A 27892-nucleotide genomic window follows, 5' to 3' on the forward strand; every position below is an offset into this window, starting at 1 on the left:
AGGGCACAGGTGCAACTTCCTTGAATGATAAACAATTTTGATTTATGTAAAAGGATCCTAGGCAATAGTGGAAATGCTTTTGTGTCCACCAGAATTAATGAAATTGTTGAACAGTTGTAGGGATATACCTATTGTATCATATAAAAAATTATGAACAAAATTAATGCATATATCATAAAAATTGTAAGAACCGTGATATTTTAGAAGAGGGGGATCTGAGACACCCTTTCCTCTATTGGGGATATTGTACTGACAAAAAGGAAAGAAATGCGGGAGAAACTGTAATAAAAAAGTAATGCAACACAGGGGAAAAGCGAAAATGAGTCCATTAAGATAAAGAGAAAGCAGTCAGTTGTGAAACGAATTGAAGGTAAACAGCTGCTTAAAATATTGCTAGTAAGTAGCCTAATAAAGTTATTTTGGAATTACTATTGGGGTTTGTCTTTGCTGTATATCTGGGTCTAATCTATTCATAGAAGAAGGGTAGGGCCACCAAGAGCCTTGAGTGGGCCTCATAGACAAATATTTACACTATCTTCCTGCTACGAATCTTTTCTTACAAGTATTATTTTTGGTTGTGCTCTTGTACTTATTTCTTTACAGAAACTGATATTTACACACCCTCTTTACTGAGTGTTTTCCTCAAGAATGAAGATGGTTAGTTAATATAGTAGCTCTCGGTACCGTAGCTAGAAATCGACTCATAAATAACGACGAAGACCACATTCCCTTTCCATCACAAACACCAAAAACAAGAAGAACAATAGGGAATTTTTTCTAAGACAGTAGGAAACAAATTAGAATGAATATTTCGGCCCTATGTCCAAGGGCCGTCCTGAGCAATACAAATAAGAAAAACAACTTACAAGAGCATTCACTGAATGCTTTATATACAAATTTAATTAAAAATGACCTTACCAAACATTTTAAAAAACCAATAGGTATTAACACAGAACCTGTCACAAATAGACCTATAAGATCAGCAGCGAAAAAAGCTAGGCTGGCATTAAAAACCTGTTTTTAAACCATTTTCTTTCATTTCATTGAATTGCCTCGTTTCATAACAATTTATTTATCAGTCCTGGTTGAACTTCGCTGAGGTAAGTGTGTTGGGACTGTTTTGAAAAACTGTTCATTTTAGTTTTACTGATTTTATCCTCTTGTAAGTTGTTTTTTCTTATTTGTATTGCTGAGGACGGCCCTTGGACATAGGGCCGGAATATTCATTCTAATTTGTTTCCCACTGTCTTAAAAAAATTCCCTATTGTTCTTCTTGTTTTTGGTAATCGACGCATACCTATCACCGGTTCAAATTTCGACCTTGCAGGGACTCTAGGGGTTTAATTAAAATTTTGGTCACCATAAAGAGAGCATGTCTACTGAAATGCCAATGCAAGAATAAAGAATATTCTGAATTAACCACATCCACATTTTAACAATATGCAGGCTATACCTTGAGTGTAAGCTATAGCTTCAGCGTCGGACTATAGCTGTAGCCAGGTGATGCCGGTGCTCCTTCAGCCCCGTCTATAAAACAATGCTGCTGCTCTTTGATCCAGGATCATGAAGGAAACGATCTCTAATACTCATACTTGTGTTTGCCCACCATCAAACGATTTTGTAGAAGGTGGACGGGTTACACCTTAATTTAGAATAATGTTAGGGTGAAAGTCTTAATAGAATGAGAGCTATGAAACCGTCAATATGAATTCTTTTTTGCCTTTTATTGTCAGTATTCTAAACCAACAATGACCATTTTTTTCTTTGTTTTATTTGTAAAAAAGTAATGTCATTTAGTCTGGCCTCAGCCGTGACTATGATTTTTGTTTTTGGTAATGAATTATTCTGATTCTGATATAGATATGGTACATGGGCTTCTTATGAAGATCATTCAGGGGACGATCCCTGACACTCAAGCTCACTCAAATTCATACTTCTCTAATACATTTAGCAGAAAGCTGGACATGTCTAGACATGCTGAAACCAGAGGAATATCAGGGTTGATAATCAGAAAATTTTATGGGCCTCAGTGGGGCCAAAAGGACTGAGCCCCTCTCCCTTCCGTCTATATAGACTTGTTTTCAGCAAGATTGACAGAAATCTCACACGTCTTTGACATCAGAATCCTATCAGGACTAATAATCCATATAGCTTGAGGCTTGGGGCCCTACCGCTGCCCCTATCCGAGTGAAAATGTTGAAACTTTTTTTTGAATCGATATCATTCTAGAAATAGTTCCTGACCTCGCACTCATTCTTCCCCGTAAATTGTAGTTAAAGATGGACATGCTACTAAATATTGGAATCAGAATCCTGCTGGGATCGACCATCTGTATACAGGGTTGTCACTTGTAGTATAAAAACGCTATTTCAGCACTGTTTCATTTTGTCTAGAGCCGTCCTCGCTAAGTGGATTGATGTGCTAGATTTAGGATCCTTTGTCCGGGAGGGCGATGGCTCGAATTCTAGTGTACCCAATTATTTGTTTTGGGACGGAGGTCAGTGGCGTGACTCTGTAAGCTCAGCCAGAGTCGTCCCAGCTATAAATGGGTACCTGGATAAATCTGGGGAAGGTAAACAGGAAGGGTGTGCAAAAACAAAGGATGACCGGCCCTCATCCCCCCATTCCACTTTCTGGCTGAAGGGCCTTGAGACGGAGATCAGCACCATCGGTTCGGACATTAAGGGTCTAGTGCCGTATCCTTTACCTTTTTTTTAAAAATTTCATTATGTTTAGCATTGTAGCACGTGCTCAGGGTTTCCACCTGTAGCACGAAAGTGCTATTTTAGCAGTAGTACAGTCATTTTATTTACTCTAGCACCAAAAATTGCTGTGTAGCCCACATATTCGGGCAATTTTGGCAGTTTAGGACCCGACCATGGTGGCAACCCTGTCTGGGATAGCACCAACATAATAACTAAGCAAAGACGACTCAATGTCGCCCATAACAGTCACCTTTGGAAAACGATTTAAACATTGTTAAGAGAAAGAAGGCAATCCGTTTCCACAGCAACCAATCAACATCAATCAGGGGCTAATGTCGGTTCCGTGACCTACCCATTTGCCTTCTGTATTTCAAAAGCCCATGTAACCCAAAATGACGGATGATTCCGATGCTGATGGTGGTGGAGGTGGCTTCGAACATCATGACGGAGACTGTGGAGGTGGTAAGGAGACAGTGTTGGCGAATTTGATAGTGAGTGAGGTGGAATTATAATATAATAATGGTTGTGGTCACTGACGTTGGAGATAAAAGTGGTAGATATGAAGGTGGGGACGATGGCGATAAGAATGGTGGATCTGGGGGAGACGAATTTGAATGTGACGTCAGTGTTGATAATAAGACTACTGCTACTTCTCCGGACTTTACTACAAATATTGTTAGTATTAAGTGTTAATTAGTTAACATTAAGTACTAATTACATATTAAAAATATAGAAATATAAAACAAAAAGGACATTTATCTATAAAAACAATGTTTGCTTAGCCAATGACGATGAGTGATAAAGTGACTTAACCTAGAAACTCACTCCATTGACCCTTAGCAGTGGTGTTGCAAAAAATAGGTAGTGAGGCCGTGCCTTGGTGGTTACTCAAAGGATACTAATTTGTGTGCCAATAAGGCGGAGAGGATCAACATCTTGAGAAAGTTATGACATTTCTCTGTCGTTGATTCCTACGTTCAAGTTATGCCAGGAGGTGGCGAATTTTGAAAAGGAAAACGACTAAGCGGTGTCGCTATGTTTATTGTGGCCGATACATGAATATGAAACTTATGTTTTGCTTTTAGCACAACCAAATATTTCACCGTTATTAATGTGAACAATTCAACTAAATTTAAATCTTACTAACCAGGGAGTGAAGGCTCAATCATATGGCCCTCATTTTCTCATAATATTTTTAAAGAAAACCTTTGATACTAAATATTGAAACGTACTTACTAAGTTGAAAGAAATCAGCTTAAACCCCCCCCCCCCCAAAAAAAAAAAATTAAAAAGAACAATTTTACCGCAACCGGAATGTTATCGGACGAGAGAATCACGGTACCTTATCGCTGGCCTTATGGCTTTAAAAAATTTTCGAGATATGAATTATGACTGATAACTTGTACATTATGGTTACGAAATATGATTGCAATACGATATGCCATATCATTGCGTCCATGAAATTTTTTGTCGGTGCTTGACAAACAACCAAATACCGATTCCTGGCCTAGTTTCTGGTATTTTTGTGTGCTAATGAATAGAAGCACTCTTGTCACAGCTCAGCAGTGGAGATGCTAAAAGAGGGTAGGGAAGTACACCTTCTTGGACCCTCGAAAGAGGTTAATTTGTGTCTCCATTAAGGCGAGGAGGATCACCATCTTGATAAAGATCATTCAGATGAAGCGTCATATTCGTGGTGAAAGAGAAGCACTGAATAGAAGCACTCTTGTCACAGCTCAGCAGTGGCGGTGCTACAAGAGGGTAGTGAATTACACCTCCTTGGACCCTCGAAAGAGGCTATTTTGTGTCTCATTAAGGCCAAGTGCACCTTTTTGAACCTTCGAAAGAGTCTAATTTGTGTCCCCATTAAGGCCAAGAGGATCACCATCTTGATAAAGGTCATTCAGATGAAGCGTCGTATTCGTGGTGAAAGAGAAGCACTGAATAGAAGCAATCTTGTTACAGCTCAGCAGTGGCGGTGCTAAAAGAGGGTAGTGAAGTACACCTTCTTGGACCCTCGAAAGAGGCTATTTTGTGTCTCATTAAGGCCAAGTGCACCTTCTTGAGCCTTCGAAAGAGGCTAATTTGTGTCCCCAATAAAGCCAAGAGGATCACCATCTTGACAAAGATCATTCAGATGAAGCGTCATATTCATGGTGAAAGAGAAGCACTGAATAGAAGCACTCTTGTCACAGCTCAGCAGTGGCGGTGCTACAAGAGGGTAGTGAAGTACACCTCCTTGGACCCTCGAAAGAGGCTATTTTGTGTCTCATTAAGGCCAAGTGCACCTTCTTGAACCCTCGAAAGAGTCTAATTTGTGTCCCCATTAAGGCCAAGAGGATCACTATTTTGTGTCTCATTAAGGCCAAGTGCACCTTCTTGAGCCTTCGAAAGAGGCTAATTTGTGTCCCCAATAAAGCCAAGAGGATCACCATCTTGACAAAGATCATTCAGATGAAGCGTCATATTCATGGTGAAAGAGAAGCACTGAATAGAAGCACTCTTGTCACAGCTCAGCAGTGGCGGTGCTACAAGAGGGTAGTGAAGTACACCTCCTTGGACCCTCGAAAGAGGCTATTTTGTGTCTCATTAAGGCCAAGTGCACCTTCTTGAACCCTCGAAAGAGTCTAATTTGTGTCCCCATTAAGGCCAAGAGGATCACCATCTTGATAAAGATCATTCAGATGAAGCGTCGTATTCGTGGTGTAAGAGAAGCACTGAATAGAAGCATTCTTGTTACAGCTCAGCAGTGGCGGTGCTAAAAGAGGGTAGTGAAGTACACCTTCTTGGACCCTCGAAAGAGGCTATTTTGTGTCTCATTAAGGCCAAGTGCACCTTCTTGGACTTTGGAAAGAGGCTAATTTGTGTCCCCAATAAAGCCAAGAGTATCACCATCTTGACAAAGATCATTCAGATGAAGCGTCAAATTCATGGTGAAAGAGACGCACTGAATAGAAGAACTCTTGTCACAGCTCAGCAGTGGCGGTGCTACAGGAGGGTAGTGAAGTACACCTCCTTGGACCCTCGAAAGAGGCTATTTTGTGTCTCATTAAGGCCAAGTGCACCTTCTTGAGCCTTCGAAAGAGGCTAATTTGTGTCCCCAATAAAGCCAAGAGGATCACCATCTTGACAAAGATCATTCAGATGAAGCGTCATATTCATGGTGAAAGAGACGCACTGAATAGAAGAACTCTTGTCACAGCTCAGCAGTGGCGGTGCTACAGGAGGGTAGTAAAGTACACCTCCTTGGACCCTCAAAAGATGCTATTTTGTGTCTCATTAAGGCCAAGTGCACCTTCTTGAACCCTCGAAAGAAGCTAATTTGTGTCCCCATTAAGGCCAAGAGGATCCCCATCTTGATAAAGATCATTCAGATGAAGCGTCATATTCGTGGTGAAAGAGAAGCACTGAATAGAAGCACTCTTGTCACACTTCAACAGTGGCGGTGCTACAAGAGGATAGTGAAGTACACCTCCTTGGACCCTCGAAAGAGGCTATTTCAGCTTTAACTCTTAATCAAATTTAACTATTAAATTGTTAATTGTAACAATAATTAATAATTGTTATAAAACTAATTATGTAATGATATTCTAATAATATTTAAATAATTAATTGTAACAATTTGACTATTAAATTGTATATGTAATAATATTGTAATAATAATGAATAGTAATTAAATAATTAATTGTAACGATTTAACTTTTAAATTGCATGTGTAATAACATTGTAATAATAATTAAATAATTAATTGTAACAACTTAACTAATAAATTGTGTCAGAATCATTCCAATGTCGGACAAACACTTCCTAATGTTATCCTTGATGTTTTTGTATCTTTACTGACTTAATTATGGCTACATTGACATCATACTTAATTCATATTCGTGGGATTTTGGTTCATAGTTACAATTATTTGAACGATGTAATATATTGGACGGTTAATTACTATTTTATGATGTACTGAAGGTCGCTGAAAATGGAGTCAGAATGGTTCTTTGCTTAAACCTCAAGTCAATAAATATACTGGCTGTAAGGAGTAAAAATTTGCCATATTAATCAATCAAATACATTTTTAAATTTCTTGGGAAATGTTTTTTTTTTGTTTCTTTGTATAAACATTTTTCTTATGATCCACCAAGGCTGCGACAGCGAAGCAAAGGTGTATTTTAATTCTTTTTTTTGTTGGAATTTAGTTAATAACAATGGAAAAAACAAGCCACCCAAATTGAATTTTCAGAAGAAAACAAAAATCTACCCATGACGGCACAAAGCCTTTGTATAATCGGTCTCGCTTTAATGAACAAAGGAATTGCAAATTCATTAAGTTTTTACAGACTAACGCATGATACAAGCTATTTCTGATCCTGGGTTTGGCCATAATGATTTTTTTTGGAGGGGGGTTGAATTAAAGGAAAGGTTTTATACAGCAATCGTACTTTCAAATAAGACCAGCTATTTAAAAAAAAAGTCCTCTTTTGTGGAACTCAAAAGACCAAGGCATGTACCTAGGGTGCAGGCCATAGCCAGGATTTTTCGTCAGAGGGAGAGAGGGTTTAAAAAATTATTTTTTTTTTGGGGGGGGGGAGGTATTTAAAAAATAAAAGCACATCAAAAATATGTTTATTTTTTTTTTCGTTTTTACGAGTCGGACGTACATTTTGGAGGGGTGGGGTTCAAATCCCTTAACCCGGATACGGCCTTGTTTACGAGTCGAACAAACATTTTGGAGGAGTGGGGTTCAAATCCCTTAACCTGGATATGGCCTTGCTAGAATGGACTTTAGTTTCCCATGAAAACACCCAAATCTAGTCTTAATCTTTCCACTTCCTTCCTTCCCTTGATGTTTGAGCTGGCTTAGGTTTAGCATGGCTTAGGAAAAGACTGATTGAGGCTGTCACGTTAAGCTGGTGGAAACATAGGTTCCGGTTATAACACAGCCAAACATTTAATAACTATCAATATGACTAATTCAGCTAGTGTAACTAACTAAACGGTGGAGGCTCAATCATTCGGAACTCTTTTTTCAAAATATTCTGTAGGAAGCACTTTAACACGAAATACTGAAACTTGCTATCGGAAAATAAGCTACCCCCTCCCCAAATAAAAAACAAAAAGCAAACCATTGTGCCGCTGTTGGAATGTTATCTGACGAAAGTCACTTACCCTATAGCCTTATCGTCTTAGTAAAAGTTTGAGATATGAAATATGGCTGATAACTAGTAGCCTACAATATGGTTACGAAATATTGTGCAATATAGCTGCGATATCCCATATCATCGCGTACATGAAATTTTTTGTCAATGCACCAGCAAAAGCTTGACAAATGGAGGTTAATTTTTACAGGAATTTTTTTTAAACTTTTTTCTTGAAAAGAAAAATTCATACTTTCATACTTTGCTAAAAAAGTAAATTAATGTTTTTTTTTAAAGAAATTTGCGCTTTTCTAGAATCGTTTGGATTCTCTTCAACTGAATCAAGACGAAGGACAACTGAATAAAGGACAACGGTCTCCAATTCCTAAATCACCCGTCAAAATGCTATCGTCTCGAGAAGACTTGATAACGGACCGGGAGGTAAAAATAGTAGACACAGGCACGTCTCTTAGCCCACAAGGTAATTTTATCAACTTTATTTTTGTATCATTACATTATTTTTACTAGCACATATTAATATTATTATTATCATTATTATTATTACATTTTTGAATAGAATAATTTCATTAATAAGCTATTATTATTTAATCTTGTCATGCATATTACTAAAAGAAGTTTTATTAGAATCTTGAGGATTTTCATACATAAAAACTCACATTACTGTAAACTCATGTATTATTATTATTATTATTATTGTTATAGTGCATTGTAATACACTTTTAAGAATACGGTATCATCCTATACTTTTATAATAAATTCAACTTAAATAATTTTCTAAACTGTTTCATTATTTTTATATGTGTAAAGGGTCCCATATTTAATTTCAGTATTGAAAATTCAACGTTTTGTTGTTTCTGACATCCTCTTTCTGACTCAGCTGTTCAAATAACCAGTATCTAGTATATTGCAAGGGCATTTCCTGGGGGACAGCCTCCCTCAGAATCTCAAGAACTTGTACGATTTGCCTAATAAGAATTCATTTGTGTGCCAACTATTTGCACTTTTCAGTGAACTATCACTCCCCCCTAAACATCCCCCAATGTCCCTCCCCCAATCAAAACATTTTTGATTGTATATGCACTCAGTTTGAAATTATAAGAACTGGCGTAATACTTTTTGATTTTGGAGGGTTGTATGGTCTCCGGACTTTATATACAAACAACTGTTGCCTAATCACATAAATTGTGCCTTTTTGGACGACCTATTGAATTTCATTCCCAAACAAAGACTATAGGTAACTTATACAAGTCACCCATACTCTTTCTAAGAGAAGTAACGAATACTCTGTGTTACCAACACATACCAAGGATCTGTGACGAAGCTGATACCAAGGATGACGGAGCTGTATCAGGTTATTCGTTCTGCTTCGCAAAACATTCATGTTGACTCCTTTAAAACATCCCTTCAAAACATCCTCCTTCAAAACATCCTCCTTCAAAACAAACATCCCTTCAAAACATCCCTCTTCATGTTGACTCTGAGTTTCTATCTCTTCGCCTGAACCTTGGCTTCGAAAAATAGAGTTCGACGTATTGATTTCCACAATTTGCTTCAATATCTAAGACACCTTTTCATAGACGTATCTTTTTTGGACCTAAGTTGCCCGCATGTCTCCAGCGAGCCTTGATTGATAGTGCGTTGTCATTTTTCTGATTTAAATCTGGTTCAAATGTAACATTCTTCATTATTGTTCAAACTTTAAAACCTTTTTGCATGCTGATAAATGGTCTGCGTAGCGCAGGTACCGATCTCCTGATCGAACTCCGGAGTGCAATGCGTGGTTGGGAGCGAATCATCCGACGATTTCCGTGTTTTTCCCCTAGATTTTTTCAGTCACCCGTTTTGAGCTGGGTAATCTGGCTCAGCTTACAGCGTCACACCATTGGCCCTCCTTCTAAGCCTTCCTACCAGCGATTCCAGGACTCAAACCCTGGCACTATTTATTATACACGTACATGTAATATTTCTTTATTTGGAAATTTGCGGTTATTAATCATGGACCTTGCTGATGACACCCTTGGCTGCTTTCGTTTTTACTGGTGATATTGTTTTTTTGCTTTTTTTTTAATTGTTGATGGACAACCTTATAAGAGTACACGCAAAGAGTATGGATAGCTTAAAAGAGTGAAAACTGCCGATAGTATCGGCAAAAAATCCTCAATGCCATCTAGCGTTCGGCAACACTTGACATTTTTCGACCCTTATGAACGTTTTTCTGTCAGGAACTGAGATCAAACAATTAAAACTACGCTAATTTTACCAACTACAAAAATTAAGTTAATTATTCTTGTTATGACACTGACAAAAAGGCAAGTGCTGTCAAATGCTAGAATGTGTCGGGAGTTTTTGTTGTCGACATTAGCGTCTGTTCCAACTGTTATAAGTCCCCATACTTTTTGGATACACCATTTTTAAAGTTTATGTTCGTACTGGTACTAATGACGGAACCAGTTCTTTCCCATTTTTGATTTATATCTAACTTAACTATTTTTTTGTCTATTTTTACTATGCATTTGTTTCTTCCTTTTTCGCTTTTTTTGTTTTTGTCAAATTTTTATAGTTACTTTTTAATAAGTAACATGACAGCGAACGATAATATTCCCAATTTACAATGATCTAATTCGAAACCTATCTTTTGACTCGGATCTTTGACTCGGAAAAAAAAACAAGTTTTTTCAACTGAAAGTAAGGAGCGACATTAAAACTTAAAACGAACAGAAATTACTTCGTATATAAAAGGGGCTGCTTCCTCATCAACGACCCGCTCTTTATGCTAAAGTTTGACTCTTTCTATCAACTCTTCTTTTTAAAACAGTAAAAAACTTTAGCGTAAAGAGCGGGGCGTTGATGAGGAAGCAGCCCCTTTTATATACGAAGTAATTCCTCTCGTTTTAAGTTTTAATGTCGCTCCTTACTTTCAGTTGAAAAAACTTGTTTTTTTTATTTAATTTCTGAACGTTTTTGAATCAATGCATGTTTTGATTTTGGCTCTCCGCAGAGAAATAATTAAAGCGAAATTTGCTTTTTTTTTATTTTTTTTTTGGCTAAATGGCTTTCTCATAATTTTGATCGAATGATTTTGAGAAAAAAAGCTGGGGAGGAAGTCTAGTTGCCCTCCAATTTTTTGGTTAATAAAAAAGGCAACTAGAACTTTTAATTTTTTACGAATCTTTTCATTAGTAAAAGATATACGTAACTTATAAACTAGCTTACGTAAAGAATTTTTTATTCTCATGTTTTTATTACACATGTGAGAGGGTTCGCCCCCTCGTCAGTACCTCTCTCTTTACACTAAATCTTAAATTTTGGCCCAATTCATTAAGAATGACCCCTGAATCACAAAAGCCGTAGAATAAATAGTTGACATTCCTAAAAATACTTTAGCGTAAAGAGCGGGGTATTAGGAGGAGGTGAGCCCCTCATATGGGTAATAATTTCTGTTCGTTTTAAGTTTTAATGCTGCTCCTTACTTCCAGCTGAAAAACACTTTTTCATATTTATTTTTTCATTGTTTTTTTTTTAATAATGCTAGTAAATCCTGCGCTCCCTTCATGGCATTTTTTTCCCCATGACAAATTCCTCGATGGAAAGTTCCCCCAGTATATCCCCCTCTTTTTAACCCCTACCCCCAACCAAAAAATCCTCCTGAAAACACCTGTACAGTTCCCAATAACCATTACTATATGTAAGCACTGGTCAAAGTTTGTAACTTGTAGCCCCTCCCACGGGGACTGTGGAGGAGTAAGTCGTCCCCAAAGACATAGTTATAAGGTTTTTTGACTACACTGAATAAAATGGCTATCTCAGAATTTTGATCCGTTGACTTTGGAAAAATAATTAGCCTGGGAGGGGGCCTAGGTGCCCTCCAATTTTTTTGGTCACTTAAAAAGGGCACTAGAACTTTTCATTTCCGTTAGAATGAGCCTTCTCGCAACATTCTAGGACAACTGGGTCGATACGATCACCCCTGGAAAAAAAAAAAAACAAACAAAAAACAAATAAACACTCATCCGTGGTCTACCTTCTGGCAAAAAATACAAAATTTCACATTTTTATAGATAGGAGCTTGAAACTTCTACAGTAGGGTTCTCTGATACGCTGAATCTGATGGTGTAATTTTCGTTAAGATTCTATGACTTTTAGGGGGTGTTTCCCCCTATTTTCTAAAATAACACAAATTTTCTCAGGCTCGTAGCTTTTGGTGCGTAAGACTAAACTTGATGAAACTTATATATTTAAAATCAGCATTAAAATCCGATTCTTTTGATGTAGCTATTGGTATCAAAATTCCATTTTTTAGAGTTTTGGTTTCTATTGAGCCGGGTCGCTCCTTACTACAGTTCGTTACCACGAACAAGATAGGCCTCGGAAATATCTTCTGAATTCCTATTGCCGAACCCTTTAATTTGAGAATCCTGTATTTGGATTGGACTACTGGCTGTCAATGTGACATTAACCAGTATGACTCAAGGGATATATGGAATTTCTCAGCTGAGATTTTTATAATTTATGGCTATCACCGTAGAGCGTAATATTTCTGAGAGATGACAAGGGGGAGATCATATCCCTAGAGCAGTTTCACTTAGTAGCTCACAAGGGGACACAAAAAGGATAGGAGCCGTAACTTAGGCTGGTATAATAATATACAAATGGTTCACAATTTTTTGTTAGATGCTAAAGCAGATGGTTTAAACGGGGGTAGGATGGAACAAGAATGTCTGTGTACGGTGCGAAGTTCGGAGTTGTTCAGTAAAACTGATTGCAAAGAATTACTATGGCTTATTGAATAAGCGTAATTATTGCCATCTATTGAAAGCACTTTAGACTGCAAAATCAAATTCTTGTGAAAAAAAAAGAAGAAATCTTCGAACCCCATGGAACCCTTAAAGCTAATAAAAAGATTTGTTTAGGTTATTTCGATAGATAGTTCACTAAAACTTTTGTATCTATGAGATTGAATTTTGAAATCCAAGAAGTAGATAATAATTACCATAGCTCTGTATTCCCGACCCGGACCTAGCATATCCTAGAATAAAAGAGTTTGTACGATCTGGTCATTTATACTCTTTTCTTCATTATTTCTATATGCATATGGGATATACACATATCTTTTTCTTTCACTTTCTTCTTTCATCTTCTCTATCTAGAGTATTTCCTTTCTTGCCCGCCACAACCTTGTTTTGTGAACAGACTGACGGGGTTTGCTTGCTCCGCGCTTGGAATAACTCAATATGATTTCTGATTCAAATAAAATTTGATACGTGTTTATTTATAACGGTTGCCATTAGACTGATTAGGCTAAACTGGCGATAGTGTCCGCAAAAAAATCATCAATGCCATCTAGCGTTTTTTTTGTCGACATTAGCGTCTGTTCCAACTGTTATAGGTTACCCATGCTCTTTAGGTACACCCGTTTTAAAGTTTATGTTTGTACTTATATTGAAAACAGAAGCAGTTCTTTCCCATTTTTGATTTATATCTAACTTAACTATTTTTTTGTCTATTTTTACTATTGCATTTGTTTATTCCTTTTTCGTTTTTGTCAAATTTTTATAGTGACTTTTTGATAAGTAACATGAGAGCTAAATTTGTCCGTTCTTGCGAACGTTAAAATTCCCAATTTATAATGATCTAATTCAAGACCCATCTTCTGACTCGGATAGGTCTCGGAAATATCTTTTGAAATCCTAACGCCGAATCCTTTAATTTAAGAACCCTTTATTTGGATTGGATTACTGGCTGTCAATGTGACTCAAGGGATATATGGAATCTCTCAGTTGAAATTTTTGTAATTTATGGCTGTCACGGTAGAGCGTAACATCTCTGAGAGATGACCTGGGGGAGACCGCATCCCTAGAGCAGTTTCACTTAGTAGCTCACAAGGGGACATAAAAAGGATAGGAGCCGTAACTTAGGCTGGTATAATAATAAATGAATGGTTCACAATGTTTTTTGTTAGAAGTCGCTAAAGAAGATGGTTTAAACGGGGGTAGGATTGAACAAAAATGTCTGTGTACGGTGTGAAGTTCGGAGTTGTTCAGTAGAACTTATTGCAAAGAATTATTATGGCTTATTGAATAAGCGTAATTATTGTCATCTATTGAAAGCATTTTAGACTGCAAAATTAATTTCTTGTTAAAAAAAAACGAAATCTTGGAATCCCATGGAACCCTTAAAGCTAATAAAAAGATTCGTTTAGGTTATTTCGATAGATAATTCACTAAATTTTTTCTATCTATGAGATTGAATTTTGAAATCCAATAAGTATATAATAATTACCATAGCTCTGTATTCCCGACCTGACCTTGCAGATCCTAGAGTGTGATCTGGTCATTTATACTCTTTTCTTCATTATTTCTATATGTATATAGAGACATACACATATCTTTTTCTTTCACTTTCTTCTTTCATCTTCTCTATCCAGAGTATTTCCTTTCTTGTCCACCACAACCTCGTTTTATAGACAGACTGACGGGGTATGCTTTCTCCGCGCTCGGAATAACTCAACATGATTTCTGATTCCAATAAAATTTGATCCGTGTTTATTTATGACGGTTGTCATTAGACTGATTAGGCTAAACATGATTCTTTAACTGGAAAAAATTTATTCAGAAAAAACTAGCACTGTATGTTTTTAGTTTACCTCTGAAACGTGCCTCCTCTCGCAGTGAAGAAGAAGTAGTAGTAGTAGACAGGTTTAATAGCAAAAACTTGGCAGATATCGCTGATTTGCGTTTTTTTTAAAAACATATTCAAAATCAAACTATAGCTGTAAATATAAATCACAACTATAAACATTAAATCTTATTGTGAATATCGACGAAAACCGGGACGAAAGAATTACCATATCGGTATGTTCTTGCTTTAACGGGAACTAACTTATCTTGCTTTCTCGTTCTTGATGGTAGAGGTTGATCAGGTAGAATGTTGCGGTGCTGAGATTTAGAAAGCAAGAAGCAGTTAAAAATTTTCAAGATTTAGAAGAAGCAGGTGGCCACCTCTTAAACTGCTACTTCTGCAAATACAAAATCCACCATGAATTTTGGACACTTTTAAAGATCATATCTAAGGTTCTGAGCGTATCATTGGGCTGCAGCCATCAGTCATTTTAAATTGGTGCAACAGTTAATGACTTTTAATTCGAGCTTGTAGACTAAATTTTGAAGAACCTTTTTAGTCTGAATGGATATCACTTTAGGGCTACGGTGAGGCGTGTTGGGGTTGATAAAGACAGGACTTATTATTTTGAGCCTTTAGTCTTATATGCTTTGGTATCAAATAAACACCAACATTTGTCTAGTAGATCAGGTTTTGAATAACCTCTTTGTTTGACAACGATTTGCCGTTATGAAATACCTATTGGCAAGGGTTTTAAGGGGCTGATAAAAAAAGCCAAATTGTTTTAAGCAATTAAAATTTCCATAATTTGGTACAAACTTAACAGCAAAATCTTTCTAAACTTCAAGGTGAAACCTGTATTAAAAAAAGACAGTTTAAAATTGGGTGGAAATTTGAAAAACTTTAATTTAATATTTCCTTGTATGTACGTTGACTCATCCCTTAGCTACAATTGTAAGGTTGTAAGAGCCCTGTGAATACGAAGAGGAAATTGAAACAAAAATGAGAGTTAAATTTTAGGTCTGTTAAGGTTTGGCCATTTTCAATATTTCCACAACGAAAGGTGGACTCTTCGCCTTTGTTTTGTTTTCAGAATTTTAGGGATGGAGGTTCAAATATGGAAACCGTGGATATAGCCTAGTCTGAAATTGAACTGGAAATTTTAATTTATCCAGTCTGTAGGACTATTTTGCATCTTTGATTTCATTATACATATTACTGTGAATGTCCAAAATCTGGCTAATGTTGATATTCACCAATGAATGTTCGAAATTCCTTTTTCTCTGTTTAGATTCAATTAATCGTGGATCAGCTTTTTTAGTCTTATGCATTCTTTGATGGTAAAAGTTAAGGTCAGGTTAGGTTATAGATTTCACAAAGGGATTAAAACCTAACCTAACCTGTCACCATCAAACCTTGCAAAAAACTGAAAAAGTTGGCTGACACGCTGACTAGATTCAAAGAGAGAAAAAAAAGGTATTTCGGATATTTACCGGTGGATGTCGTCCTTCACTAATTTCGGGCATTCATGGCAACATGTATGAATTTCAGTGTATTTTTTAGTTAGGCTCCTATTTAGGAAAAGAAAAGAGTCGATACTGATGTTTGTGAATCGACTACAATTTATCCTTCCGACCACATTAGTGCCTCCACTCCCACCTCAGAATTTGTGGCAAACTCGGAGTGACTTTTAGCTCAGCCATTGAGTATACAAATAGTTATACTAGATCAACTGTCAACTCACTTAAAATAATCTGCTAAATTGTGAAATTCACTAATCTGCGAAAAACATGGTCATCTTCTCTTTCAAGATTTTTTACAAATGACTAATCAAAACTCGGATTTTTTAGAGCCTGTTACAATTACTTTGAATTAAAAACCTTGGTGCTACGGAGGTCTTCAATAGAGCAAAACATAAAGTACAAATTAATTAATCTCAATGCTAATGATTTGGGATCCAAGCATAATTAGTTATTAGAATAATGTACCACAGTATGTCAAATAATGTGGGTGTGGTAGCTCAGAACGTGTTGTACGACATTTCTTGTCACATACGGTGGTCTTCAGTCGAGCGAGACATCAAGTATAAATTAATAAATCTAATTACTAATGATTTAAAATCCAAGCATACAGAATAATATATCCCAGTGTGTTAAATAATGCGACTGCGGTAATTCGAAAGGCGCTGTTTGAAATTTTTTGTCACATTCGGAGGTCTTCAATAGAACAAGAAAACCAAGTAGAAATGATTAAGTCTCCTTAGTACTGAGTTGGTATGCTTGACAAATGTTTTGTCTGTCATATAGTATGGCTTTAATAATTGGAAAGGCTTTGTTGCATCTTTTTAGTTTATTTTTTGATGATTTTTGAATCACGTTTCTTTTTTAATTTGGTGCTAATCACTACCGAAAGTTGTATAGCTGCTTATCAGTTGACATAAGTTGCATAAGTTATCAGTTGCAGTCAGTTGACTACCAAAGACAACTTCACCTTCGAAGGAAAATTACACCTTCTTAAGCTACACCTTCTAGGCATTTGGGGTCAATCAGTACCGAAAACCACGTAGCTGCTTATCAATTGACATCAGTTACATCAATTATCAGTTGAAAAACAAAGACATTTTTACCTTCAAAGGAAAGTTGCATATTCTTAATCTGTTTGGCGTTGCATCTTTTTAGTTTATTTTTTGATGATTTTGAATCACGTTTCTTTCTTTAATTTGGTGCTAATCACTACCGAAAGTTGCATAGCTGGTTATGAGTTGAGATAAGTTGCATAAGTTATCAGTTGCAATCAGTTGACTACCAAAGACAACTTCACCTTCAAAGGAAAATTACGCCTTCTTAAGCTACACCTTCTAGGCATTTGGGGTCAATCACTAACAAAAACCACGTAGCTGTTTATCAATTGACATAAGTTGCATAAGCTATCATTTGCAATCAGTTGACTACCAAAGACAACTTCACCTTCGAAGGAAAATTACGCCTTCTTAAGCTACACCTTCTAGGCATTCGGGGTCAATCACTAACAAAAACCACGTAGCTGCTTATCAATTGACACAAGTTGCATAAGTTATCAGTTGCAATCCGTTGACTGCCAAAGACAACTTCACCGTCAAACAAAAGTCGCACCTTCTTTGTTTGGCGTCGTATCTTTTAAGCTTATTTTCTGGTTATTTTTAGCGTATTTTTCTATGATTTTTGAATCACTTTTCTTTTTTAATTTGGCGCCAATAACTGCCAAAAGTCACATGGCTGCTTATCAGTTAATATCAGTTCCAATCAATTGACTAAAAAGACAACTTCACCTTCAAAGGAAAGTTACACCTTCGTAAGCTGTTTGGCGTCGCATCTTTTTAGCTTATTTTTTGATGATTTTTGAATCGCGTTTCTTTCTTTAATTTGGTGCTAATCTCTACCGAAAGTTGCATAGCTGCTTATCAGTTGACACAAGTTGCATAAGTTATCAGTTGCAATCAGTTGACTACCAAAGACAACTTCACCTTCAAAGGAAAATTACGCCTTCTTAAGCTACACCTTCTAGGCCTTTGGGATCAATCACTAACAAAAACCACGTAGCTGCTTATCAATTGACATAAGTTGCATAAGTTATCAGTTGCAATCAGTTGACTACCAAAGACAACTTCACCTTCGAAGGAAAATTACGCCTTCTTAAGCTACACCTTCTAGGCATTTGGGGTCAATCACTAACAAAAACCACGTAGCTGCTTATCAATTGACACAAGTTGCATAAGTTATCAGTTGCAATCCGTTGACTGCCAAAGACAACTTCACCTTCAAAGAAAAGTCGCACCTTCTTTGTTAGGCGTCGTATCTTTTAAGCTTATTTTCTGATTATTTTTTAGCGTATTTTTCTATGATTTTTGAATCACTTTTCTTTTTTAATTTGGCGCCAATAACTGCCAAAAGTCACATGGCTGCTTATCAGTTAATATCAGTTCCAATCAATTGACTAAAAAGACAACTTCACCTTCAAAGGAAAGTTACACCTTCGTAAGCTGTTTGGCGTCGCATCTTTTTAGCTTATTTTTTGATGATTTTTGAATCGCGTTTCTTTCTTTAATTTGGTGCTAATCTCTACCGAAAGTTGCATAGCTGCTTATCAGTTGACACAAGTTGCATAAGTTATCAGTTGCAATCAGTTGACTACCAAAGACAACTTCACCTTCATAGGAAAATTACGCCTTCTTAAGCTACACCTTCTAGGCATTTGGGATCAATCACTAACAAAAACCACGTAGCTGCTTATCAATTGACATAAGTTGCATAAGTTATCAGTTGCAATCAGTTGACTACCAAAGACAACTTCACCTTCGAAGGAAAATTACGCCTTCTTACGCTACACCTTCTAGGCATTTGGGGTCAATCACTAACAAAAACCACGTAGCTGCTTATCAATTGACACAAGTTGCATAAGTTATCAGTTGCAATCCGTTGACTGCCAAAGACAACTTCACCTTCAAATAAAAGTCGCACCTTCTTTGTTTGGCGTCGTATCTTTTAAGCTTATTTTCTGATTATTTTTTAGCGTATTTTTCTATGATTTTTGAATCACTTTTCTTTTTTAATTTGGCGCCAATAACTGCCAAAAGTCAGATGGCTGCTTATCAGTTAATATCAGTTCCAATCAATTGACTAAAAAGACAACTTCACCTTCAAAGGAAAGTTACACCTTCGTAAGCTGTTTGGCGTCGCATCTTTTTAGCTTATTTTTTGATGATTTTTGAATTATGTTTCTTTTTGAATTTGGCGCCAATCACCACCAAAGCCGCATAGCTGTTTATGTAGGTCTTCTTCATTAAAATAGAACTTCTCATTCTTTTTGAGGTGTAAGTAGTTTTTTAAGTTTATTTTCACTACAGACCAACGGATGATAAATAATATATTTAAACATTATGTATTCCTTGCGCATGAAATGCTGCATACTTTGGAAAGCTTTTCTGTTTGAGGCTTTTTAATAAGCCAAACTGAGGTTGCTTTTCTCAGATACTGTTAATCTTTTTATTTTATGAATTTAAACATGGAAGGATAAAAGTTGAAATGGGGTTTCTTTTGAAGTCAACAGACAGAAGGGCTTAACTAGGATAAAACTGGTTTTTGTTTCATAAAAATGGCTCTTTCTTTTCGTGCGATAAGGCTTCTGAGCCAACTATCAGAGACGTTTTTGTACATCAAGGATTTTGCCTTTAGTTCAACATTTGAATTGACCATTTCTTTTTTTTCTGTTTGTTTGCGGGGACATTGTTTATTTCTATTTAAAATTGAGAAATTGTTAAAAAAAAAAATGTTATAAATGAAGACAAAAAGGCCACTTCCCAAAAGATTTTTTTGCATGTTTGGAAAGATCATTATATATGTTTTCAACTGTTTTCGCTCTTACTTACAAAGAATGTTTCAATTTTGTCAATTATGAATGTTGAATTCCCCCTTAAGGCTAGAGATATAAAAATTGGTCAAGCCCAAATTCTTCACAAAAAACTTAGCATCCGACTGCAATGTAGCGCAGCTGATTATCATTCTTGGGTGTTAACTCCAATGAGAAACTTTAATTAAACTGTTACACATTCCTTAGGATTCAAATGCCACTTGTGTTTCTTTTTCATCGAATATTGTTCAAATTAAGAAATTGATCAAACGTATTACTTCACAGTTGCTGATATCAGAAAAAAATTATGTTTTGTTGAGTTAAAATATTCGTCTCTGTTAACTTGTCTATTCGAATAGACTTATAGCTTTTTAAGCGACTTTTGTTGATTTTGTGATTTTTGTATTAATCCTGAACGCGTGCAAGGGAAGTAGACATTCACTCTGTATATTAAGCTGAAAACATTCATTTGCACTTTACTGAAAACAAAATATATTTTAAGCTTTTCCTCTTTTGTAACATTGATAAAGCCAGCAGATACCAGGTTGGTATTTGCCTTATGTTTATCAGTATAGAAAAATCCTTGCCAGGATCTTTTAACGCCACTTTTTAAATATGGAAATTGTTAATATGTTAATTCTTTGCTATTTACTACAGAAAATGAATTTCCATAGTAAACGACGAAATTCTGTTTTGGAATTGAGTAAATTGTTTGCTATTTATATCAGAAAATGAAAAGCTCCATCGCAAATGACCAAATTTTGTTTTGGAATTAGGTAAATTTTCGGCTATTTACATCAGAAAATGAAAAGCTATATTGTAAATGGAGCTTTTTATTTTTGGTTAATTACATCATAAAATGAAAAGATCCATGGTAAAAGACCAAATTTTGTTTTGGAGTTTGGTAAATTGTTTATTATTTATATCAGAAAATGAATAGCTCCATGGTAAATGACAAAATTTTTTTTTTGGATTCGGGTAAATTGTTTGCTATTTATATCAGAAATGAAAAGCTCCATCGCAAATGACCAAATTTTGTGTGGGAATTAGGTAAATTTTTGGCTATTTACATCAGAAAATTAAAAGCTCTATTGTAAATGGAGCTTTTAATTTTTGGTTATTTACATCATAAAATGAAAAGATCCATGATAAATGACCAAATTTTGTTTTGGAATTTGGTAAATTGTTTGCTATTTATATCAGAAAATGAAAAGCTCCATGGTAAATGACAAAATTTTGTTTTGGAATTGGGTAAAGTGTTTGCTATTTACATCAGAAAATCAAAAGCTCCATCGCAAATGACCAAATTTTGTTTTAGAATTAGGTAAATTTTTGGCTATTTACATCAGAAAATGAAAAGCTCTATTGTAAATGGAGCTTTTTATTTTTGGTTATTTACATAATAAAATGAAAAGATCCATGGTAAATGACCAAATTTTGTTTTGGAATTGGGTAAATTCTATTTATATTAGAAAATGAAAAGCTCCATCGCAAATGACCAAATTTTGTTTGGAAATTAGGTAAATTTTTGGCTATTTACATCAGAAAATTAAAAGCTCTATTGTAAATGGAGCTTTTTATTTTTGGTTAATTACATCATAAAATGAAAAGATCCATGGTAAAAGACCAAATTTTGTTTTGGAGTTTGGTAAATTGTTTATTATTTATATCAGAAAATGAATAGCTCCATGGTAAATGACAAAATTTTGTTTTGGAATTGGGTAAAGTGTTTGCTATTTACATCAGAAAATCAAAAGCTCCATCGCAAATGACCAAATTTTGTTTTAGAATTAGGTAAATTTTTGGCTATTTACATCAGAAAATGAAAAGCTCTATTGTAAATGGAGCTTTTTATTTTTGGTTATTTACATAATAAAATGAAAAGATCCATGGTAAATGACCAAATTTTGTTTTGGAATTGGGTAAATTCTATTTATATTAGAAAATGAAAAGCTCCATCGCAAATGACCAAATTTTGTTTGGAAATTAGGTAAATTTTTGGCTATTTACATCAGAAAATGAAAAGCTCTATTGTAAATGGAGCTTTTTATTTTTTGGTTTTTTACATCATAAAATGAAAAGACCCATGGTAAATGACCAAATTTTGTTTTGGAATTTGGTAAATTGTTTGCTATTTATATCAGAAAATGATAAGCTCCATCGCAAACGACCAAATTTTGTTTTGGAATTAGGTAAATTTTTGGTTATTTACAACAGAAAATGAAAAGCTCCATGGTAAATGACAAAGTTTTGTTTCAGAATTGGATAATATTTTTGCTATTTACATCAGAAAATGAGAAGCTCAATGGCAAATGACCAAATTTTGTTTGAGAATTGGGTAAATTGTTTGCTATTTACATCAGAAAATGAAAAGCTCCATGGTAAAATACAAAATTTTGTTTTGGAATTAGGTAAATTGTTTGCTATTTACATCAGAAAATGAAAAGCTCCATTGTAAATGACCAAATTTTGTTTCAGAAATGGGTAAATTTTTTTTGCTATTTACATCAGAAAATGAAAAGCTCCATAGCAAATGACCATTTTTTTTTAGAAGTTGGGTAAACTATTTACTATTTACATCAGAAAACGAAAAGCTCCTTGGCAAATGACAAACTTTGGTCCGGAATTGGGTAAATTTCCATAGTTGTAAAGTCATTTCCTTTCATTTGCCATGAAGTCTTCCCTTTTCAATGGAAACTGGAGCATTATTACGGTCTCCCGTATAGCGAATGATTGTCAGCGAACTAAAACTAAGCAGGAGATTTTTCTCCCAAGTCCCCTCTAGATTCTGAAAATAAATTTTCTTGTATTTTCATTGAAACAAATAAAAAAGACATCCCCCTAGGTTTCGAGAAATATATTTTGCCCCTCCCCTACATTTTCGTGGAATGACAACCCTGCTTCTTATGGCAAAGTAAAAAAGGTAAAGAATACGGCTTTTTGGACTTCACAGTCCTTACCCGAGGTGCTGATGTCCGTTTTTTGGCCTTTCAGACATGAAGTGCAATTGGGGGCTGGGGGCCAACAATCTTGTGCTTTAGTGCAACCTTCCTGTTTACCTTCTCCGGATACCCATTTAGAGCGGGGTGGACTCTGACTGAGCTTACAAAGTCACGCCACTGAGCCCCGTCCCAAACCAAATAATTGGGTACACTAGGATTCGAACCCTCACCCTCTCGGACCTAAATCCTCCTAATCCAGTGCACCAATCCACTCGGCTACACGGCCTGCGGACTAGGGCCATGCTTCCTATGGACTGAAGTATAAATTAATTTAGATTCAAGTGAGGCAAGAAAATAATATCAAACCAACTTCTGCCGATAAATCATCTAAAGCCTTAATCGCTGTCCTGATCGCGGATCTCATTAATACTTATTACTTATTGCCTGACAAAAAACGGCTTATTTACCCGCAGATTGTGATCAATGAACAGATTTAGAACCGTGTGGTTTCTTGGTAGACTGTGTTTTGGGGCTTTGACATAACGTAAAAGGACATGCCTTCACAGGCACGCACAGATGCGTGTCTATACATGTAAAACGTAATTAGTCATTACAGTATAACATCTTCTACATGCATACTGAACTGGTGGTGTTTACTAACACAACTACAATATTAACAGCAACACTGACTGAACCTTTTTTTTTGGTAGATGGCCATGTTTAATTGTAGTAAGGTCATCTATTGATCTATAAACAGGCTTGTCAATTTGGAATGAGGCAGGGGGAATTAGTCCCCCTTGATTTTCGCCATTTAAATTGATTCGCCTACCTACATTTAAAAATGAGCTTTTGATATTTTTACTGAAAAACGCCTTTTTTGTATTTTCTTTGAAAAAATTGATAAAAACAACAGAATTACTCTATTAGATTTAGCAAAAGAAAATTTGCACGCCTCTGGTTTTAAATTTTATTACTAGGAAAGGTCAAATACATCCAACTTTTCTAATATACTAATTAGGTGCGTAGGTAGGGCCGTATCTAGGATTTTATTTTCTCAGGGGATGCTTTACAAAAGAATTTTTTTGGGGGGGTACACACATTTTTTTTAAATGTATAGAAAATTTATTGATATTCATTTTGGTTAAGTTTTTACGAGTCGGACAAATTTTGGAGGGGGCAGGTGATTCTGGCCTCTCCTACGCTCGGGGCAAAATCTTAATTAGTACCCCCTCCCATGTCTCTGGAAAAATTTTCAGGCCAAATTAAAAAAAAAAGTTTCCGTTTATTAGCAAGATTTTATTAATTTTTAATTAAAAAATTAAAAAGTAATTAATTAAATGATAATATAGTGCTTACAATTTACAATATTTCTATAAAATATATGTGATATTTTTTTATTTAAATTACCTAATTATTTGAATTTAGCCATTTTAATTATACTTATTTAATTATTATTAATTTATTATTTTTATTTTTTAATTTATTCTATTAGTTAATTAATAATACATTAATTCTTTTCATATATTGACTCCCCTTTCTACTCTATTTTAATAAAAATAAATTTGAAAACTACAAAGGATTTAACAGTCACATAATTTATTTGAAACTTTTGCCCCTGAAATATCTGCGTAACTCTTTTCTTTTTTTTTACATCTTGGTGTAGTCCTCAGTTTCAGAAGTTCGAAGACGCTAGCCATTATTTTTGAAATTCTTCATGGATACTTTAAAGTTTTAATGTTGTTGTTTTTTCCCTTGAACGCTGTAGACCTTTTAAGGTACAATCGCAAAATACCTTTATATCATCTTTGGCTATATTAACTCTATATAGCGAGTTTGACAACGATATAGCATGTATTCGTATCCGTCTCTTAATTATGTTACTGACTTGTTATTTTCGTACGTACTTCCTGATTTTTTTCTTTGATTGAAAAGTTAAAATTTTAAGATATAAGTTAAAAAAGCAACTATAAAATCCGGCCCATTTCCTATGTATGACTGCATCTTAAAAGTCATTATCATGGTTTCCTAGTTACTATTATCGCATCGTTCATTCTGACTCTTTGATTTGGAACGTGCAAATTTTTTTGGTATATAATTTCATTTCGTTTCATAGTCTTCTCCTTATTTTCTTCTTCGTTTTTTATTTCACAATCTCATTTTGTTTCATTTCGCTATATAGTCTCTTCCTTATTTTCTTCATCTTTTTGTTTCATAGTCTCATGTTTGGTTTCATTTCACTTCATTGTCTTGTTCTCATTTTCTTCTTCATCTTTTTTTCATAGTCTTTTTTCGTTTCATTTCTTTTCATAGCCCCACACTTATTTTCTTCTTTATCTTGTTTTCGTTACATAGTCTCATTTTTGTTTCTGTTAGCCATCTTGTTCGGATCTACATTCTGTAATTCACTATAGCAATGTATGATGTAAGCGGCTTTGAAATGCTTGACTTCAGCTTCTGAAAATTGACAGAATCGGAGACCGAGTTCAGAGTCTGTCGCTGAAGATTCTCCTAAGCTTGAGACATAAATCAGACAAAAGCTTCCGAATTTCTATTTCTATGTGCGGCATACATGTAGGAATTAGTGGGGTAGGGTGAAGAGGAATTTTTGAACTAGAATTAAAAAAAACACACATAAAGACAAGTAAGTTCTCTGAAATGTGTAAAGAAATCTGAAAGAAAAACTATAAACTATTGAAAACTCATGATATTTTGAGGAAGCGAGTGCAAAGGGCTCTCTCCTTCGAATTTGCCTTTTTCTATGATAAGCGAAATATTACTATTCAAACCAAGGACTAATATAATCAAATATTACTGTTTGTGTCCAAGACTTCGTCACATATGCGTGTATACTGTTCATATAGATAATGGAGGAGGAGCAGGAAGGGGGCTAGAATATTTTTTCTGGAAGGATTCTAATTTGCTACAATTTGTATTTTTATTGCATCAGTTTTTAGAACAAGGGATTGTTCGAACTAATCCCAGGAGAAAGTTCAACAAAATTCTGTCAGTTTCGATTTTTCAGGAGGTAGGGAGGGGGTTCAAAAGCTCCTTCTGCGAACGTTTCTGCTGATATCAGCGTTATCATCTGCTGATATCATCTAAAAATATAGAGAGTCTAATGATAAATCTGCTATTGATTTTCGTGAAGATGTAGACTTTGTTGTGTTTAATGATGACTGTTAAAGGAATTCTCACTTTCAAAAGTTCACCGGTGGCGCACACCACGCATTGTGGAAGTGTGTTATGTACTGCTAAAAGTGTGCCATGCATAGCGTGAAGAGGTATATCCCCTTTGCAAGATTGATATTGTCTTCGAACACGCTCTTATTCTTCATTATATAGTGAAGTAGTTTGGCCCACTGATAACAACTAAATATAGTATTTAAAGTGCCCAAGTCTACCAATTAATTAACCATCGTTCAATTGTGCATTTAGCTTTCTTTTGGGGAGAGGGGGATCTGGCCCTCTTTTTTCAGTCTTTTTAGATTCAAAAAATTCTAGGAATAACGTTTTAAATTATACCGAAAATGACTTCAACAGTAAGGGCTGATCTTTAGATTTCTTTTATTTTGTAAAGTTGCCATTTTGATTTTGTCTAGAAGTAACATCAAATACACTAAAGGTCTCTTTCTTGGGCCACCAAAAATTTTTTTCTTGTTGTTGAACGAACTAGACAATGTAATGCCTGTATAAATGTGTCAGATGCCATATGAACTGATGTCCAGTTTTTTTTTTGAAATCATAAAATTCATAGACCATTTATATTACGAACGTTTGTATTTAAGAAATCTGGCAACACCGGAATCTAAAACGTGTGCTGGTAGGTGGTATAAAATTATAATTAAGTGTCGAAATCTGGTTCCATTAAATTAACTTAATGACTTCCGACTATTTAAGAAATTATTCAACTCTATACAGTGCACGATTAAAGTGATTGGATTAATCGACTTTCCTCAAATAATACTAGAATTTTAAAACTTATCTCCAGTTAAGCTATAACTTTGTGCACTGCAACCATCATTGGTCAAGTTCTCAAGGGTGTAACCTCCGAGGCTCCCACGTTATTTGGTCAGACCCAGTCTAAAGGTCTCAAATTCCTAATGTACCTTCGTATTTAATGTGTTTTCTTTATAGAAAACAAATACTGTTTGCACGAGGAAAGCCTAAATGGTAATCGTGTTGGTTTGAGCCATCGTAGAAATTTCCTTAAAAATATGAAAATATATCCCCATGGGTTGCGTGGCTTACGTTGGGACCATGGATATAGCCGACGTTTACGAGGTTCTGGAAAATGACTTTTCAAAAACGTCAGTGAAAAGAAACCCCGTTCAAAGAACGTTTCTCAATTCATCTTTGTGCCACCTCGACTTCTTGTGACTTGCCTCTCTAACTCTCCCTTATTTTCTCTCTTTTTCTCTCCTTTATTCTTCCTTTCTATCCATCTTTCTTTTTCTCTTTTCTCTTTCTTTGTCTCACTAATTCAATTACTAATACATTTACTCTACTTGTTAAATGTCCAACTCAAGAAGTTTGATATGAGAAAAACCGATTTGTCTTTCTCATTCGGTTATAGTTAGCTTAGTCAGTTAAAAAAAAAAAAAAACTACGATGCAGGTATATTTTAATTAAATGTTTGATATATAGAGGTGGTTATGCTAGGTATTTAACATAATACGTTCTAAGCGGCCCGCTTTCTACAATTTTCTTCGTAGTTTTCACGGCTTTGTTAATAAAGTATTATATTTTCATCATATTTTGGTATATTTCATTATGGATTTTAATTTACTGTTTTAAATTGTCTCTGGTTCCGAGGAAAAAACTGTCTAGATCCTTAGTCTTCGTTTTCCCACAAAGAAAACAAATCGCATAAGCTTCCCAATTGGAGAAGGTTAGTTTTTCTCTATTATAAAATATGTAATGATATTAACTTTACCTGACGATACTCATGCTCTGTCAGTCTAAGCAGTTAATCTGTACGATTACTAGATGCATCGCTAAATAGTGAATGCAACTTACAATAAGTCTCCTGAGACTATATTGCGTCAAAGTTAAGTATGCCAGGGAGGGGGCTTTCAAAGTTGTTTCCCTA

The 27892-nt window shown here is 35.3% G+C and overlaps 1 protein-coding gene across 2 annotated transcripts in view; it reads left to right on the forward strand.

Moving 5' to 3' along the window:
* The window catches only part of LOC136041241 (uncharacterized), a 226863-nt gene that overhangs the window by 79631 nt on the left and 119340 nt on the right, over positions 1-27892 (forward strand). For both annotated transcript variants that reach the window (XM_065725844.1, XM_065725843.1), the window contains exon 4: positions 8153-8318. In XM_065725844.1, the coding sequence (XP_065581916.1) occupies positions 8153-8318 (166 nt within the window). The remainder of the gene's footprint in view (positions 1-8152; positions 8319-27892) is intronic.

This window comes from Artemia franciscana, unplaced genomic scaffold (genome assembly GCF_032884065.1).
Source record: "Artemia franciscana unplaced genomic scaffold, ASM3288406v1 PGA_scaffold_1180, whole genome shotgun sequence".
In the NCBI taxonomy this organism is placed as follows: Eukaryota; Metazoa; Arthropoda; class Branchiopoda; order Anostraca; family Artemiidae; genus Artemia; species Artemia franciscana.